Source organism: Neoarius graeffei, chromosome 9, assembly GCF_027579695.1.
Source record: "Neoarius graeffei isolate fNeoGra1 chromosome 9, fNeoGra1.pri, whole genome shotgun sequence".
Classification (NCBI taxonomy): Eukaryota; Metazoa; Chordata; class Actinopteri; order Siluriformes; family Ariidae; genus Neoarius; species Neoarius graeffei.
The window spans coordinates 69494897-69508392 of NC_083577.1; the positions used below are offsets into that span (position 1 = coordinate 69494897).

General features: G+C 41.2%; 2 protein-coding genes across 3 annotated transcripts in view; both read right to left on the bottom strand.

Moving 5' to 3' along the window:
* LOC132891976 (uncharacterized) lies at positions 1 to 3892 on the bottom strand. The gene is made up of 2 exons (XM_060930171.1): positions 3699 to 3892; positions 1 to 3588 (listed from the first exon to the last, which is right to left on the bottom strand). The coding sequence occupies exon 2, from the start codon at positions 1306 to 1308 to the stop codon at positions 505 to 507; it is 804 nt and encodes a 267-aa protein (XP_060786154.1). The 5' UTR covers positions 1309 to 3588; positions 3699 to 3892; the 3' UTR covers positions 1 to 504.
* fer1l6 (fer-1 like family member 6) overlaps positions 1 to 13496 on the bottom strand; it is a 49976-nt gene that overhangs the window by 13084 nt on the left and 23396 nt on the right. Inside the window, exons 20-29 of one of the 2 annotated variants that reach the window (XM_060930166.1) lie at positions 12696 to 12820; positions 12252 to 12386; positions 9011 to 9160; positions 8710 to 8808; positions 8423 to 8584; positions 4660 to 4840; positions 4415 to 4536; positions 4206 to 4334; positions 4065 to 4110; positions 3900 to 3944 (exon numbers count right to left, since the gene is read on the bottom strand). In XM_060930166.1, the coding sequence (XP_060786149.1) occupies positions 3900 to 3944; positions 4065 to 4110; positions 4206 to 4334; positions 4415 to 4536; positions 4660 to 4840; positions 8423 to 8584; positions 8710 to 8808; positions 9011 to 9160; positions 12252 to 12386; positions 12696 to 12820 (1194 nt within the window). Of the gene's footprint in view, positions 1 to 3899; positions 3945 to 4064; positions 4111 to 4205; positions 4335 to 4414; positions 4540 to 4659; positions 4841 to 8422; positions 8585 to 8709; positions 8809 to 9010; positions 9161 to 12251; positions 12387 to 12695; positions 12821 to 13496 lie in introns of both variants that reach the window. The other variant, XM_060930165.1, reaches the window with a different exon arrangement.

Sequence of the window (13496 nt, forward strand, 5' to 3'; positions counted from 1 at the left end):
GGTAAAATGCAATATTTATTATATGGTTTTGGGTTTCAGTTAGAGGTTGCAAGAATTTAGCAAAGAAAAAAAGGTATGTTAGAAACAGTAGATCGTGTGCACAATTATTAGGCAAATGGTATTTCTCAGCTTAATTTTATTCATGAACAAATAATATGGTCTCATTTGATCTTAATTTTTTTATTTCACATCAAAATAGAATGTTTAACAAAGAAAAATGAGATTTGTTTTTTTTTCTCAGAGAAGATTATTAGTATGCACAATTAGACAAGTAAATTTCAATATTATTTTCACTTGCTTATTTTCACTTATTTCAGTCTTAAAGTATCATTTAACCAATGATGATGTTCGTCCTTCGGTTTCGAAGGTGACCATGATTCTTCATCGTTGGTGTGTGCAAAGGTGGCTTATGAGGCCAATCTTTGCATGGAATGTGCAATGACAGTGAGGGCATGTTAATGAGGTGAGGGGTGGAGAATGACTTGGTGAAGATGAAGTGGGGCTTCATGTGCGGCTCTTTCTCTGATGGCGCTTGGCTTGCATTTCTAGGATGCGCTGTTGCTCAAAGTGCTTGATGGCAATGGTGATGGCAGCGTGCCAGTGGCTTCGGTTGGCGGCCACACTTTCCCAGGTCTCTGGGCAGATGTTACAGCACTTCAGATTAGCCTTGAGGGCATCTTTGTATCTTTTCCTCTGACCACCCTGCGAGCGACACCCCACACACAGCTCTCCGTATAGTAGACATTTGGGAAGCCGGTCATCAGCCATGTGGTGGACATGACCAGACCATCGGAGTTGTGAGCGCTTCAGCATGGCGAAGATGCTTGGGAGGTTTGCTCTGCCTAGGATCCCTGTGTCTGGAATTTTCTCTTGCCATGTGACATGCATAACTTTTCGCAGGCAGCACATGTGGAACCTATTCAGTTGCTTTGCGTGACGGCTGTAGACTGTCCACATTTCACAGCCATAAAGGAGTGAAGTGATGACTATTGCTTGATAGACTTGCAGCTTTGTACTGAGAGAAATTCTATGGTGATCCCACACAGAGGACTGCAGTCTGCCAAATGCTGCACTTGCCTTGGAGATGCGACAGCTGACTTCTTGGTTAATGTGGACACTGTGCGACAAGGTGCTGCCAAGGTACACAAACTTCTCACATGTAGTCAGCAGCTCACCTCCAGTGGTGATCTGAGGCTCGATGTATAGCTGACCTGGTGCAGGTTGGTGCAACACCTCTGTCTTCTTGGTGTTTATGGTCAGTCCGAAGTCTGTGCATGCAGCTGCAAAGTGGTCCATGGTCTCTTGCATCTCTTCCTCAGTCAGGGCATTGAGTGCACAGTTGCCCGCAAAGAGAAATTCCCGGATAGAGGTGATGTGGACTTTCGTCTTAGCCTGAAGTCTTCGAAGGTTGAAAAGACCTCCGTCAATTTAACCAATAGCTAGCATAACATAACTGACCAAAAAAATGGTCCATCAAAATTTCATCAGTGATGAATATTGCCATTCTTCTTTTCAATAACCACCATGAGCTTTCCATCCGGGCGGCACGGTGGTGTAGTGGTTAGCGCTGTTGCCTCACAGCAAGAAGGTCCGGGTTCGAGCCCCGTGGCCGGCGAGGGCCTTTCTGTGCAGAGTTTGCATGTTCTCCCCGTGTCCGCGTGGGTTTCCTCCGGGTGCTCCGGTTTCCCCCACAGTCCAAAGACATGCAGGTTAGGTTAACTGGTGACTCTAAATTGACTGTAGGTGTGAATGTGAGTGTGAATGGTTGTCTGTGTCTATGTGTCAGCCCTGTGATGACCTGGCGACTTATCCAGGGTGTACCCCGCCTTTCGCCCGTAGTCAGCTGGGATAGGCTCCAGCTTGCCTGTGACCCTGTAGAAGGATAAAGCGGCTAGAGATAATGAGATGAGATGAGCTTTCCATCCATTGACTCCGTCAGTTTCTTGATCTATTCATGATCAATTATAGCTGACGCAGCCACCACAGCTTCCCAAATGCTGCTCAAATTGATGTATCATCTCCCCTCACTGTAAATCTCATGCCTGAGAATGGCCGAGAAGTTCTCAATATGATTTGAGTCAGGTAAGGAAGGGGGCCAGGTTATCATTCTGTCACATTTGATGTTTTTGCTTGCTAGCCAGGTATACCTTGATGTATACAATGGAGCATTGTCCTGCATAAAGATTATAGCCTTCTTGAATCTTGTTAGCTCATCCGGCCAACAGGCGATGAGTCGATGCCATCATGTGTTGTCCAGCGTCCATCCGGCGTCATCCACATCTCATGAAAATCGCTTCTTCTCTTTCAATTCTTCACTGATTTTTATTCTTTTTGGCAGGAAGGTAGGTCTGCCTGGGGTGCATATAGCTTCTACCCAAATTTGCATAATTGCAATTAATAATGAAGATATGGAGTAATTAAGCCCTAACAAGCAGTTTCCACACAAATCGCTTCTTCTCCCTCAATTCTTCACCGAGTTTGATTCTTTCTGGCATGAAGGTAGGGGTACCTAGGGTGCATATAACTTCTACCCAGATTTGCTTAATTACAATTATTAATGAAGTTATGAACTAATTAAGCCTTAATGAGCAGTTCAACAAAAATAATTTATTCGCTGTTTTGGATTTCTTTCTGGCAAATAGGTAAGTATTCCTAGGGTGTATATAGCTTCTATAAATATATAAATAGCTTGTATATAGCTTGCAACATTTATTGCACAAGGAGGCCCACTTTAGATCGTTCCTTCTGAACTAGATGGGGCCAGGGTGAGCTATGCCATCATTGACGGTCTCATTGACTTCTTCCTGTACCACTACTTGAAGAAAGTGCCTTCTAGAAACTGGCAGTAGGTTGGGGGTCGATTTTCAGTCCATCTAACCCAAAAAAAGTCCAACTAGCTCATCATTAAATGATACCAGCTCACAGCAGTCCCCCTCCTTCACCTTGCTGACACATCACTTGAACTGGTACTTTGATCATTAGTGATCCCCCCACAGGCCATCCATCTGGTCCATCTAGAGTCACTCTTATTTCATCTGCCCATAAAACCTTTGAGAAATAGGCCATCAGGTATTTCTTGGTCCAAACTCCAGTCATGACACTTCAGCTTATGAATCTTATTCAGTGGTGGTCATGTTTCAGCCCTCCTTACCTTAGCCATGCCTCTGAAGACTTGACATCTTGTACTTCTGGACACTCCTAGAAGGTTGCAGTTCTGAAATATGGTTGCACTGGAGACTAACAGGTTCCTGATAACCTCACATTTTGCTCTTTTGAAGTCTTTTGCAGTCAATTTTGCACTCTTTCTTCTCCACACATTTTTTTTTTACAATCTTGAGTATTCTTAATAAAGTATTTGATTGTCAGGTGGTCAGGCCTCCATAGTCTTGCAATCTGCAGTGCGCCAGATCCCTCTGATAAGAATTTTACAATTGTACAATTTTTTTTTTTTACTTTTCAGTCTTAGTTAGATCTTTTTTTTGGCCCATTTTCTTGAAGTAGAGAAGCTGCCTAATAATTATGCTCACCTGATGTAGGGTGTTAATCACTTTAAGCCACACCCTCCCTCATTAAACGATTAAAATTCACCTGAAAATAATTATATCCAGTTAGCATTCAGGTTTATATGGTTAAGAATTTAATAATATGCATATGAATAATGATCAGATAATAATAATAATAATAATAATAATACTCACTTTCCTAATAATTGTGCACACAGTATCGTAACCATTCATGTACTGCATAATGTTCTCTGTTGTTTTTTAAGCCCCATTGGTATAGTTATGGACAGTGTCTGCCAATGTTCATTTCCTTTTAGTTTTTTCACTGCCAAATAGTTTTGTCCATTAACAAAACAGCTGCATGGAATGGGTTGGATGTTCTCCAGCTACTCTTACCCATAGTGGTTACTCCATCTCTGAGCAAGTTCTGAAGAGGAGGTACTGCAATACATCACATCATGTATGTCTGAACAGAGCTAAAATCTGCAGGATGCATTTCAGTTCTACTGAAAAACTGCTGGTTAGAGGAATGGGCTAATAAAATCAAATTCAGTTTCTTACCAGCTTCATAGATGTTTGAAAATGGGTTGGCATCCCATTGTTTTGACTAAGAATGAAAATATTATATGATTATTAAAACTACCAAGTAAAACAAAATAGACTATAATTAGGACTGTACTAGTGATAAGAGTTTAATCTGACAATTTGGATTTTCTCCACTGAAGCGTAGTACTTAGACCACCAGTCAATCACACTGTCAGCGGACTCATCAGCAGCAGTGCGTTTCTTCCGTTTTGTAGACCTTCGCTTGCTCTTCTGAGAGACCCTGTCCTGTGTGAAAGGGTAATAACAGGGACTATTCAGGAACACTGATATATTGTTTTGTATGTATATCTGAGTGTTTAACCCACCTTCTTGTCCTGAGGCACTGACTTAGGCGTATGAGAAGGTTTGCTAATCTCCTCCTGCTCTACAGTTATGCATATGTCATCACTGGGTTGTGCTTCAATGCCCTCTTGTCCAGGAAGTGGTACTGCTAGGAATGAACAAACATTCAGTCCAACAGATATAACAGAGATTATGGTCACTGCTATGGCTATATACAGTAGTGTCATAAGAAAAAGTTGGTCAAGATTTAAAAAAAAAAGAGTATTACACTCTATGATGGCTGGCTCGGGTGGCTGGAGTCTGGCAAGAGGTAAAGGTGGAGGCGTGTATTTGAACAGGCCCAGGTTGTTTATGACATGGCTGCCCACCAGAGTGCTCCTGCCAAAGGCTCTCCAGTCCACCACAGTGATTGTGAGAGGAGGGTGGAGGTACTCATTCTCAGGCAACTCCTGCATAGATATACAGGGAAATACTGTATGTTTAGACAGGCAGTTTGTATCCATTTCTGGATTTTTCAAAATGCAACTCCGTTTGACCAGTCAAACTGAATTTTGGGTGTTCCACCCCAACGTGCAGTGCTTCTTTAAATTAAAAAGAAAAACAAAACAAAATAGGAAAGCAGTGAAGGCCCTAATCGACAGCATCAAATGGCACTTGTCTCTGTTGTCTGCTCCAAATTAATTCAGAACTGTGACTGAACATTGGGCCTGATTTATCAATCTGGATATGAAGAAGTGGTTTATTAGTAAATAATTTATAAGAGTATTGACATCTGCTGATACCCCAGTTTGAATACATCATCAGTAATGTTCCTGGGATCATCGGGTGTTTTGGGTATTTCAACATCTCCTCCAGGTGATCCCACCAGGGTTGATCAGACCCCAGCATGTGTCCAGACAGCTCTAACTACTCTGTCCCCATGGCTCTCCTCTCTTTAGCCACAGCCGTCTTGAGGCTCTCTCAGCCAATTCAGTGGTGCTACGGATGGCTCTTCTCTTCCTCTTGCCTTCAATGCCCAAACTATTGAAGGCTCCGGCTAGAGAATGGGCCGCGAATCCCCTAAAGCCAACTTCCATTGGGAGATACCTGGCTGTCCATCCTAACTGCTGGCAATTGCTTATCAATTCCGCATACTTGGAGGGCTTCCTTTCAAAGGCTTCATCCAAGCAATCTTCCCATGGGACTGTTAGCTCCAGCAGCACCACTTGCTTGGTGGATTCAGATACAAGAACAATGTCTGGTCACAGGGTGGTGACTGCAATGTGGCTTGGGAACTTCAGCTGCTGTCCAAGATCCATCAATAGCTGCCAGTCTCTTGCTGAGGTCAGGATGCCTGCAGCTGATGATCTCTTGGCAGGATTTGGCTTCTCCAGCTCTGACAAAGGTGATGGTCTTCTTGGGGGGTTGGCACTGCTTTGCCCACTCAAGTCCTGTGTTGATTGCTTTGGCAGTAGTCTTCAGTACCTGATCTTGCCTCCATCGGTACCGTCCCTCTCTAAGTGCCTTTGTACAGCTGCTGAGGATATGTTCAAGGGTTCCTTGTTTGGAACACAGTGGGCATTCTAGAGACACTGCTTTGCCCCAAGTGTGCAGATTTGACAGGCTTGGAAGCACATCATATACTGCCTGGATGAGAAATTTGATGCGGTGAAGCTTAGCTTTCCAGAGCTCAGACCAGGTCACTTTTCTCTCAGCCGCATTCTCCCATCTAATCCACGCTCCCTGCTGTTTCATTCCCACCACCTTGCAGGATCTCATTTCCTCCATTGCTGCTCTCACCTCGTCCTGCACTAGGCAGTGCCCTTCCTTCCCTCTTATGGAATTTGGGGAAGTTGGAAAGGATCCTAGCCTGGCTCGGCCTTGAGTGACCACTCTGACCAGCCTCCTGTGATGTAGCCTCGTCCCCGCTTCCTGAACAGCATCCTCTGCCCTCCACGTTCTACCAGTCCTCACTTGGATCCCTGCATTGGCCATCTTTGGATCACTTGAGTCTCTGTACTGTACCACTTTACAAGTAATTTGTTTTTCATGAAAATTCCTGATTTTTTTTTTCAGAAAAACGTTGGTATCATAATCATGTCATTGTTTTCTCATCTTTTCTATAATTTAGCTCAATAATTTAGCTAATTTGGCCTTTCAGGTACTGTTATGGTGTTAAATAATATATATTCTATTGGCATAGATGTGATTCATGAGTCACGTCTATTTCTGAGAAAGCCTATTTTTTGCCTTTTGCTCATTATTATAAGTGTGTGAGCTTTGGCATTTATGGAGTTTTGGGGTGTCACCAAATGCAAATCAGCTATGTTGGGCACACACCTGTTCATTTACAGGAGATTGTCATTCATCAACATACACACTCAAGTACTAAGAAAATCAGTGTTCTTGAAACTTTTGTAAAAACTCCAAAGTTTTGTAATTTTTTATTTGGTTTGGCCTTTGCAAACATTTATACACAACTCTACTAAAAGATTGATAAATTAGGCCCACTGTCTCTATGTAAAACAGTCGTATTCTCCATACTGTTACCAAGTTAATTATATACATACTTTTTGACTGCCCCATACGAGCTACTCAGAATGCATTGTGGATGAACTAGCAAATGCTGTGTAAGACACAGAGATCACTTTCAATCTAAACAGAAATGAAATGTCATACAAAATGCCTTAAAGGTCATAGGCAACGGTCAGAGGTGAAATGTAGAATATCAATTTTATTGTCTAGAAGAATGACCCAAAAAGCGAATTAAATCTTCCTGGTGTCTAATTTGCACCCTAAAATTGAATAAAATGCTTAAAATATACTGTTTTGCCCAATTTCCAAAAGTTTGTTTACATCTCACTTATGCGCACTTTCACCACCAGGGAACCGTCGTCGTGACTTCATTTAAGTCAAACAGAGCGGGAGCAGCTCTGTGTTTACTTGCAAACTGAGCACACGTGTACAGATTTTGGTTGTGTAAAATGTCTGAAAGCGATGGCGATTTTGAAGCAGGAAGTCTCCAAATTGAATATCGAGAGGTGAAACCATATATGTATGAGCCTATGGCCGTTGTGAAGCAATCTGTGAATGTGGCTCACTGGTTTGACCGTGCGGCCTCGGAATCGGACAGCAACTCGGCGGACTCTGATCACACACACATAATCCCTATAATAGAACATGGATTCGTTTATATTGCTAATATAATTTATTGCTAATATTAATACAAGCATTATACTATTTATAGCCTACTCTAAACAAGGAACTATCCCTTTTGTCTCATTTGCACAATGATTGTACAGGATCCCTCAGGATTCTTTACTTGAAAAATTGCAAGCAAAGGTAAAAATGTTTACCTCCAATCTTCTCCTTTTTGCTTGAGCACTGCTGGTCTGTTTCTCCTTTGACTGCTTGCTTTTGTGCTCGAATTTTGTTGGAACAGCGTCAGGTTTGAGCCTTCTCTGTCCAACACTGACACCTAAACTCTCCAACAGATGGGGATTCATCAAAAATGAATCCTCCTTGAAGTTATCAGAGCACAGAGTGGCGTATTTACCCGGCTGCCAACCCTCTCGCTTCACACGCACAATCCACTCTCTCCTCCTCTTCTCCTCTTTTGGAAAACGGTAAAAATGTCTTCCTGAACCAGTCCCGTTGTTACAGTTCACTGCACAACAATAAGGCATGTTTTTTTTTTTGGAAATTCCCGAACACACGTCTGTAATCAAGCCGAACGGCAATGAAAATACACAGAAGTGGACTCAGCTCAAGCGGTTTGTTTGGCTTAAATGACGTCATGCGCCGAGTGGTCACGGAAATAGCCGACAGAAATTTGCCACGATCCGCGCTAACTTATTTTAATTATTACTTATTAACAATACTTCTTGGGACCAGAAGAAAATTACAGAGGGTTTTTTAACATATAAAGTTTCAAATGTGCATAAAATTAAAACCGTTGCCTATGAGCTTTAATAACAATCAACGCCATACACAATGTAATACTTGTTGAGAAACTGAAGACAACTAGGACATTAGGATGATGTGAGCATTACCACATCAAAGGAGTCCACAAGCACGGTGAAGTTTGGGTTGCTCTTGTAGCTCTGTATCACAGAGGAGTTAAGATCTTTTCCTGCACACTCAATGAAGACCTGGGGCCGATCCACATAAAGGAGCTGCACCTTTTTCAGTTCTCTCAACCCCCAGAACAGAACCTAAGCACACATCATCTTTTATATATCGCACAATTTTTAACACATGAAAAGTGTCACTTTTCAGAACAAAGTAATAAATAATGAAAAAAAAATATTTTAAATCCCAAGAATAATGTTAAACTCACTTCAATTCTGTACTTGCAGAGCACAGGTCGGATGTATGAAGGCACGGGGTAGATCTGGCCCTCTGGTTCTTCTATCTCCGGTAGAGGATGCTTTCCTGTCTTTACATTTATGTTTGTGGTTTAGCATGGATTTCATAACATTTCAGCATAATGTCATTTATTTAATACAATATGAAATAATACAACATAATGCAGAGTAATTAGGAAATGTCAAGATAAATGTGGTGAGATTGTCTCAAAATATCAAATAACCCCTCAGAAATTGACCTGTTTTAGTAGCTTGTATGATTTTATTCTGTACCTGGATCAGTTCAAAAGCTCCAAGTATGTCGCCACCGGACATGCTACCATAAAACAGTGGATTGTACCGCAGCTGAGGTGGTGTGTATGGCTCCTCATTGAGCTTGACTTCTGGCACAGCTATAGTGGAGCCAAGGTATTCTGGCTTACCCTGCAAATTGAAAAAAATGGCATTTTAAAGGAAAAATCCACCCTGAATGGCTGGCATATTATTTTATAGTAATAATATACTAAGTAGGGGCGGCACGGTGGTGTAGTGGTTAGCGCTGTCGCCTCACAGCAAGAAGGTCCTGGGTTCGAGCCCCGGGGCCGGCGAGGGCCTTTCTGTGCGGAGTTTGCATGTTCTCCCCGTGTCCGCGTGGGTTTCCTCCGGGTGCTCCGGTTTCCCCCACAATCCAAAGACATGCAGGTTAGGTTAACTGGTGACTCTAAATTGACCGTAGGTGTGAATGGTTGTCTGTGTCTATGTGTCAGCCCTGTGATGACCTGGCGACTTGTCCAGGGTGTACCCCGCCTTTCGCCCGTAGTCAGCTGGGATAGGCTCCAGCTTGCCTGCGACCCTGTAGAAGGATAAAGCGGCTAGAGATAATGAATGAATGAATGAATGAATATACTAAGTAACTTTAAAAACGCACAATGGAATTCAACACGATATCACTTTAGATCCATGCATATATTTGAAATTTATGATATTGTATGTAATGCACACACATCTTGAAACATCGATAAAGGACATTTATTGTCAAACTCAAGAATTAATTCACAATAAAAAAATTCAAAGTGACAGTTGGTCCATGTTCACGAAATTACAGGTTCAGTATCATGTATGACCTCCATTTGCTTGCAACAAGGCGTTCACTCTTCATGGCATAGACCTTATCAGACCATTGATCTGCCTCTGTGGGATCGCCTGCCATGCTTCCTGAAGTGCTGTACGCAGCTGTGCTAGGGTGGTAGGCTGTGGAACTCTCTGGCGTACACGATCCCTGGTGCTCCCTGTCTTTCTGTAACGCTGACTCAAACGGGAAATGGTCGAATGATGAACACCGAAGTGCCAGGCGACCTCTGTCTGTGTACTTCCGGCACGCAACATCCTGATGACCTGTTCACGTTGATTTTGACTTAGGCGTGGCATCTTCAATAATGACAATTTTCCCATCATTTCCCCCGGGTATTTATAGGCAAGATTGTGTGTGTACAGTGTATGCAAAATTTGTTTGAAAATTAAAGCCTGTCCATGTCATTGACTACCCGAGTCATATTGTACGTTATTGAGTACAACTCCCTTAAATTCTGATTTGAGCACAGATTTGGAACTTATTCGGCCAGAACGAAGTTATTTTTCCATTGTGATATATTTCTTTTCTTCTTGAGATAAACTCAGCACGAATTCAGCAAGTTTTATCAATGTGCGTTTTTAAAGTTACTTAGTGTATATAGTTTTCAGCAACATCCAAGATTCATTTCCCAATGAAATTCTGAGTTGACTTTTTCGAGGCCCCCATGGGTCTCTCTCTCTCTCATTTTATATATATATATATATATATATATATATATATATATATATATATATATATATATATAAAACTTTCAAAAACGCTCATCACCAAACTCCAGGAAATACTAAGGCGTGGGACGCATATTAATTGGTGAAGATATATTTGGAATACCCTTTTCTCAACCTGGCAACCGTTTGGTGGCAAACTGTCAACATCTAATATCAGAAAACTGACTTTTATTACGTCAACCGGTCTTCGTCACCACTCATTCATATAGAGATTCACTTGCACGGATTCGTGACCATTCTTGTCACCAAACTCCAAGAAATACTAAGGCACAGGACGAGCATTAATGGGCGGAAATATATTGGGGATGCCCTTTTCTCGACCTGGGTACAGTTTGGATACAATCTGTCAATATTTCATATGAGAAATGTAACTTTTATTTAATGATCCAGGCATCTATCCAACCGCCATGGCAGTGGCTGAACGGGCTGGATTTCTCTGAGAATATATTACATTCGTGTTCTCATTTAACATGTTGGGGATTATTTCTGCTGAAATGCCAAAAATACCTTGAAAAAACTTGAAATATGAAACGCTTGATATTCCTCTTACATTGTGCATACTTTTCACAATGTAAGATCGCCGATCGATATAAATCGCCAATATATATATACACACACACACACACACACACACACACTATAAGGCTAATGTTGTCCAATAAATCGACAGTATAGATTGGCCTCCTAGTCTTTGGCCTCCTCTGTTGCTTCCATGCTTTCTACGGTGAAAATGACAAAGACCTATGACAGGTCAACATGACTATGACTGATCTGCTTTTTTCTTTGAATGCTATGATAAGCTTTTTGACAGCAAATGTGATTAAACTTCTAGAAAAAAAATCATAGAAATATCTAGCTAACTGACCATTCATGATGGCTGCATTACCGCCTACAAAAATGCTGTCGGGAGGGGCCTCGTGTTCCTTGAACTCATTTCTAGTTAAGTTTAAACTTCTTTCATCAGCATGTTTTTCATTTCCCCCTGTGACATCAGAGAAGCAGACAACCCCTATCATCTCGGAGGAATAATGAAAATGTAGCACCATTAACAAATTAGCCCCTGAATCACTATATATATATATATATATATATATATATATATATATATATATATATATATATACACACACATATATATATATATATATATATATATATATATATATATATATATATGTGTGTATATATATATATGTGTGTGTGTGTGTGTGTGTGTATGTGTGTATGTATGTATGTGTGTGTGTATCGTATATTCTGCAGATCATGCCATTATCACATTTTTTTTCTATTTATTATATCCTATTTTACTCCCTTTCTTTGTTTTTACCATCCCCCCAACTATCTTCATGACCTACAGAGCATTGCAATAAGCATTTCATTGCATGTCCTACGCTGTATGACTGTGTATGTGACAAATACATTTGAATTTGAAGTACATCGCAAATATTTCAGTATAAACATATTTAATATGTCTCAGGGAAGAGTTTTCCTAAAAGGTTATACCTATAAATTAAGCAAAAGTAAAAATCTGTAAAAGTAAGCCTTAGTAGTAATGAAGCTAATTTTTATTTTTACCCCATACATCATTAACGACTAATCAAGTGAGCTTTAAAATCCATTTAAAATGTAAAAACATATAAATGCACAGCACCAATGAAATTATTGAAACTCTTACCAGTGCATCCTCATCATAGACCTCAATAACAATAAGAGGAGGCTCTTGTACTATCTCGCTGAGATCTCCATACAGAGATACCTCATTTATCATCAACATCTGGTTCCAAGTTGGAGTAAGGGTCTGGTCAATTACCTAAGGGAAAGAAGAGGCAAAAAAATGGGGTTAAAGGTTAAGTGTTTAAAGATACCAAGCCAATTATACATAGTCTCTTCACTCTGGATGAACATCTTGCCCAGTGTTTCCCATAGCTGGCGACAAAAAGCATGATACATTTAGAAAAAATGTGGCCAGCTGTCCTCTGATTTACAGAAACAGTAGGGTCAGCATATCAAAAGCTCAGCATCATAACTTTCTGATGAGAGTTATTCCTGAAAAGTGTGTTTATCTCAAAGAATGTCTCTCAGATTTGTTATTTATCTCTCATATTATCAATGTGCTTACTGCTGTGCACTGAGTGTTGGAGAGGAAAGATACTCTGGCGAAGGGGTCTGACAGGCCTGTGTTGTCTGCTGCAATGAGCCCACGAGCCTGGTACATATGAGCCCTCAGTTGGAAATTATGATGTTCTGAAAAGAAGGACAGTATTGTAGCATTCAAAACAGGACTCACTGCCTCATAACTTGTCATTGCCGCAGTCTTGGGTATGAGCACTCACATGGGTTATATATTTTTGTGTGACAGTCTCATCTCATCCTGTTCTACAGGGCTGACACATAGACACAGACAACCATTCACACTCACATTCACACCTACGGTCAATTTAGAGTCACCAGTTAACCTAACCTGCATGTCTTTGGATTGTGGGGGAAACCGGAGCACCCGGAGGAAACCCACACGGACACGGGGAGAACATGCAAACTCCGCACAGAAAGGCCCTCGTCGGCCACGGGGCTCGAACCCGGACCTTCTTGCTGTGAGGCGACAGCGCTAACCACTACGCCACCGTGCCGCCCTTGTGTGACAGTACGAATGAATATTAATAGTTAGTTGCATTTCTCTCTGATTTTACAGTTTGCATGTTTCTAGTCATTGGAAACATGCAGCACTTCTATTGCTCCGGGAAAAAAAAAAAAAACCCTGATATAAATGTAAATGAATGTCAGAACTGTTCTTTAGTGTAATTTCACTGTTCTTACATAACTGTTACGTGTTATTATATTTGTCATTTCTTGTCTCATTTTCTCATTACTTTGTGTGTCTTAAAGAAAGGAAAGTCCACAAAAGATCTGCTAAACTCAACAG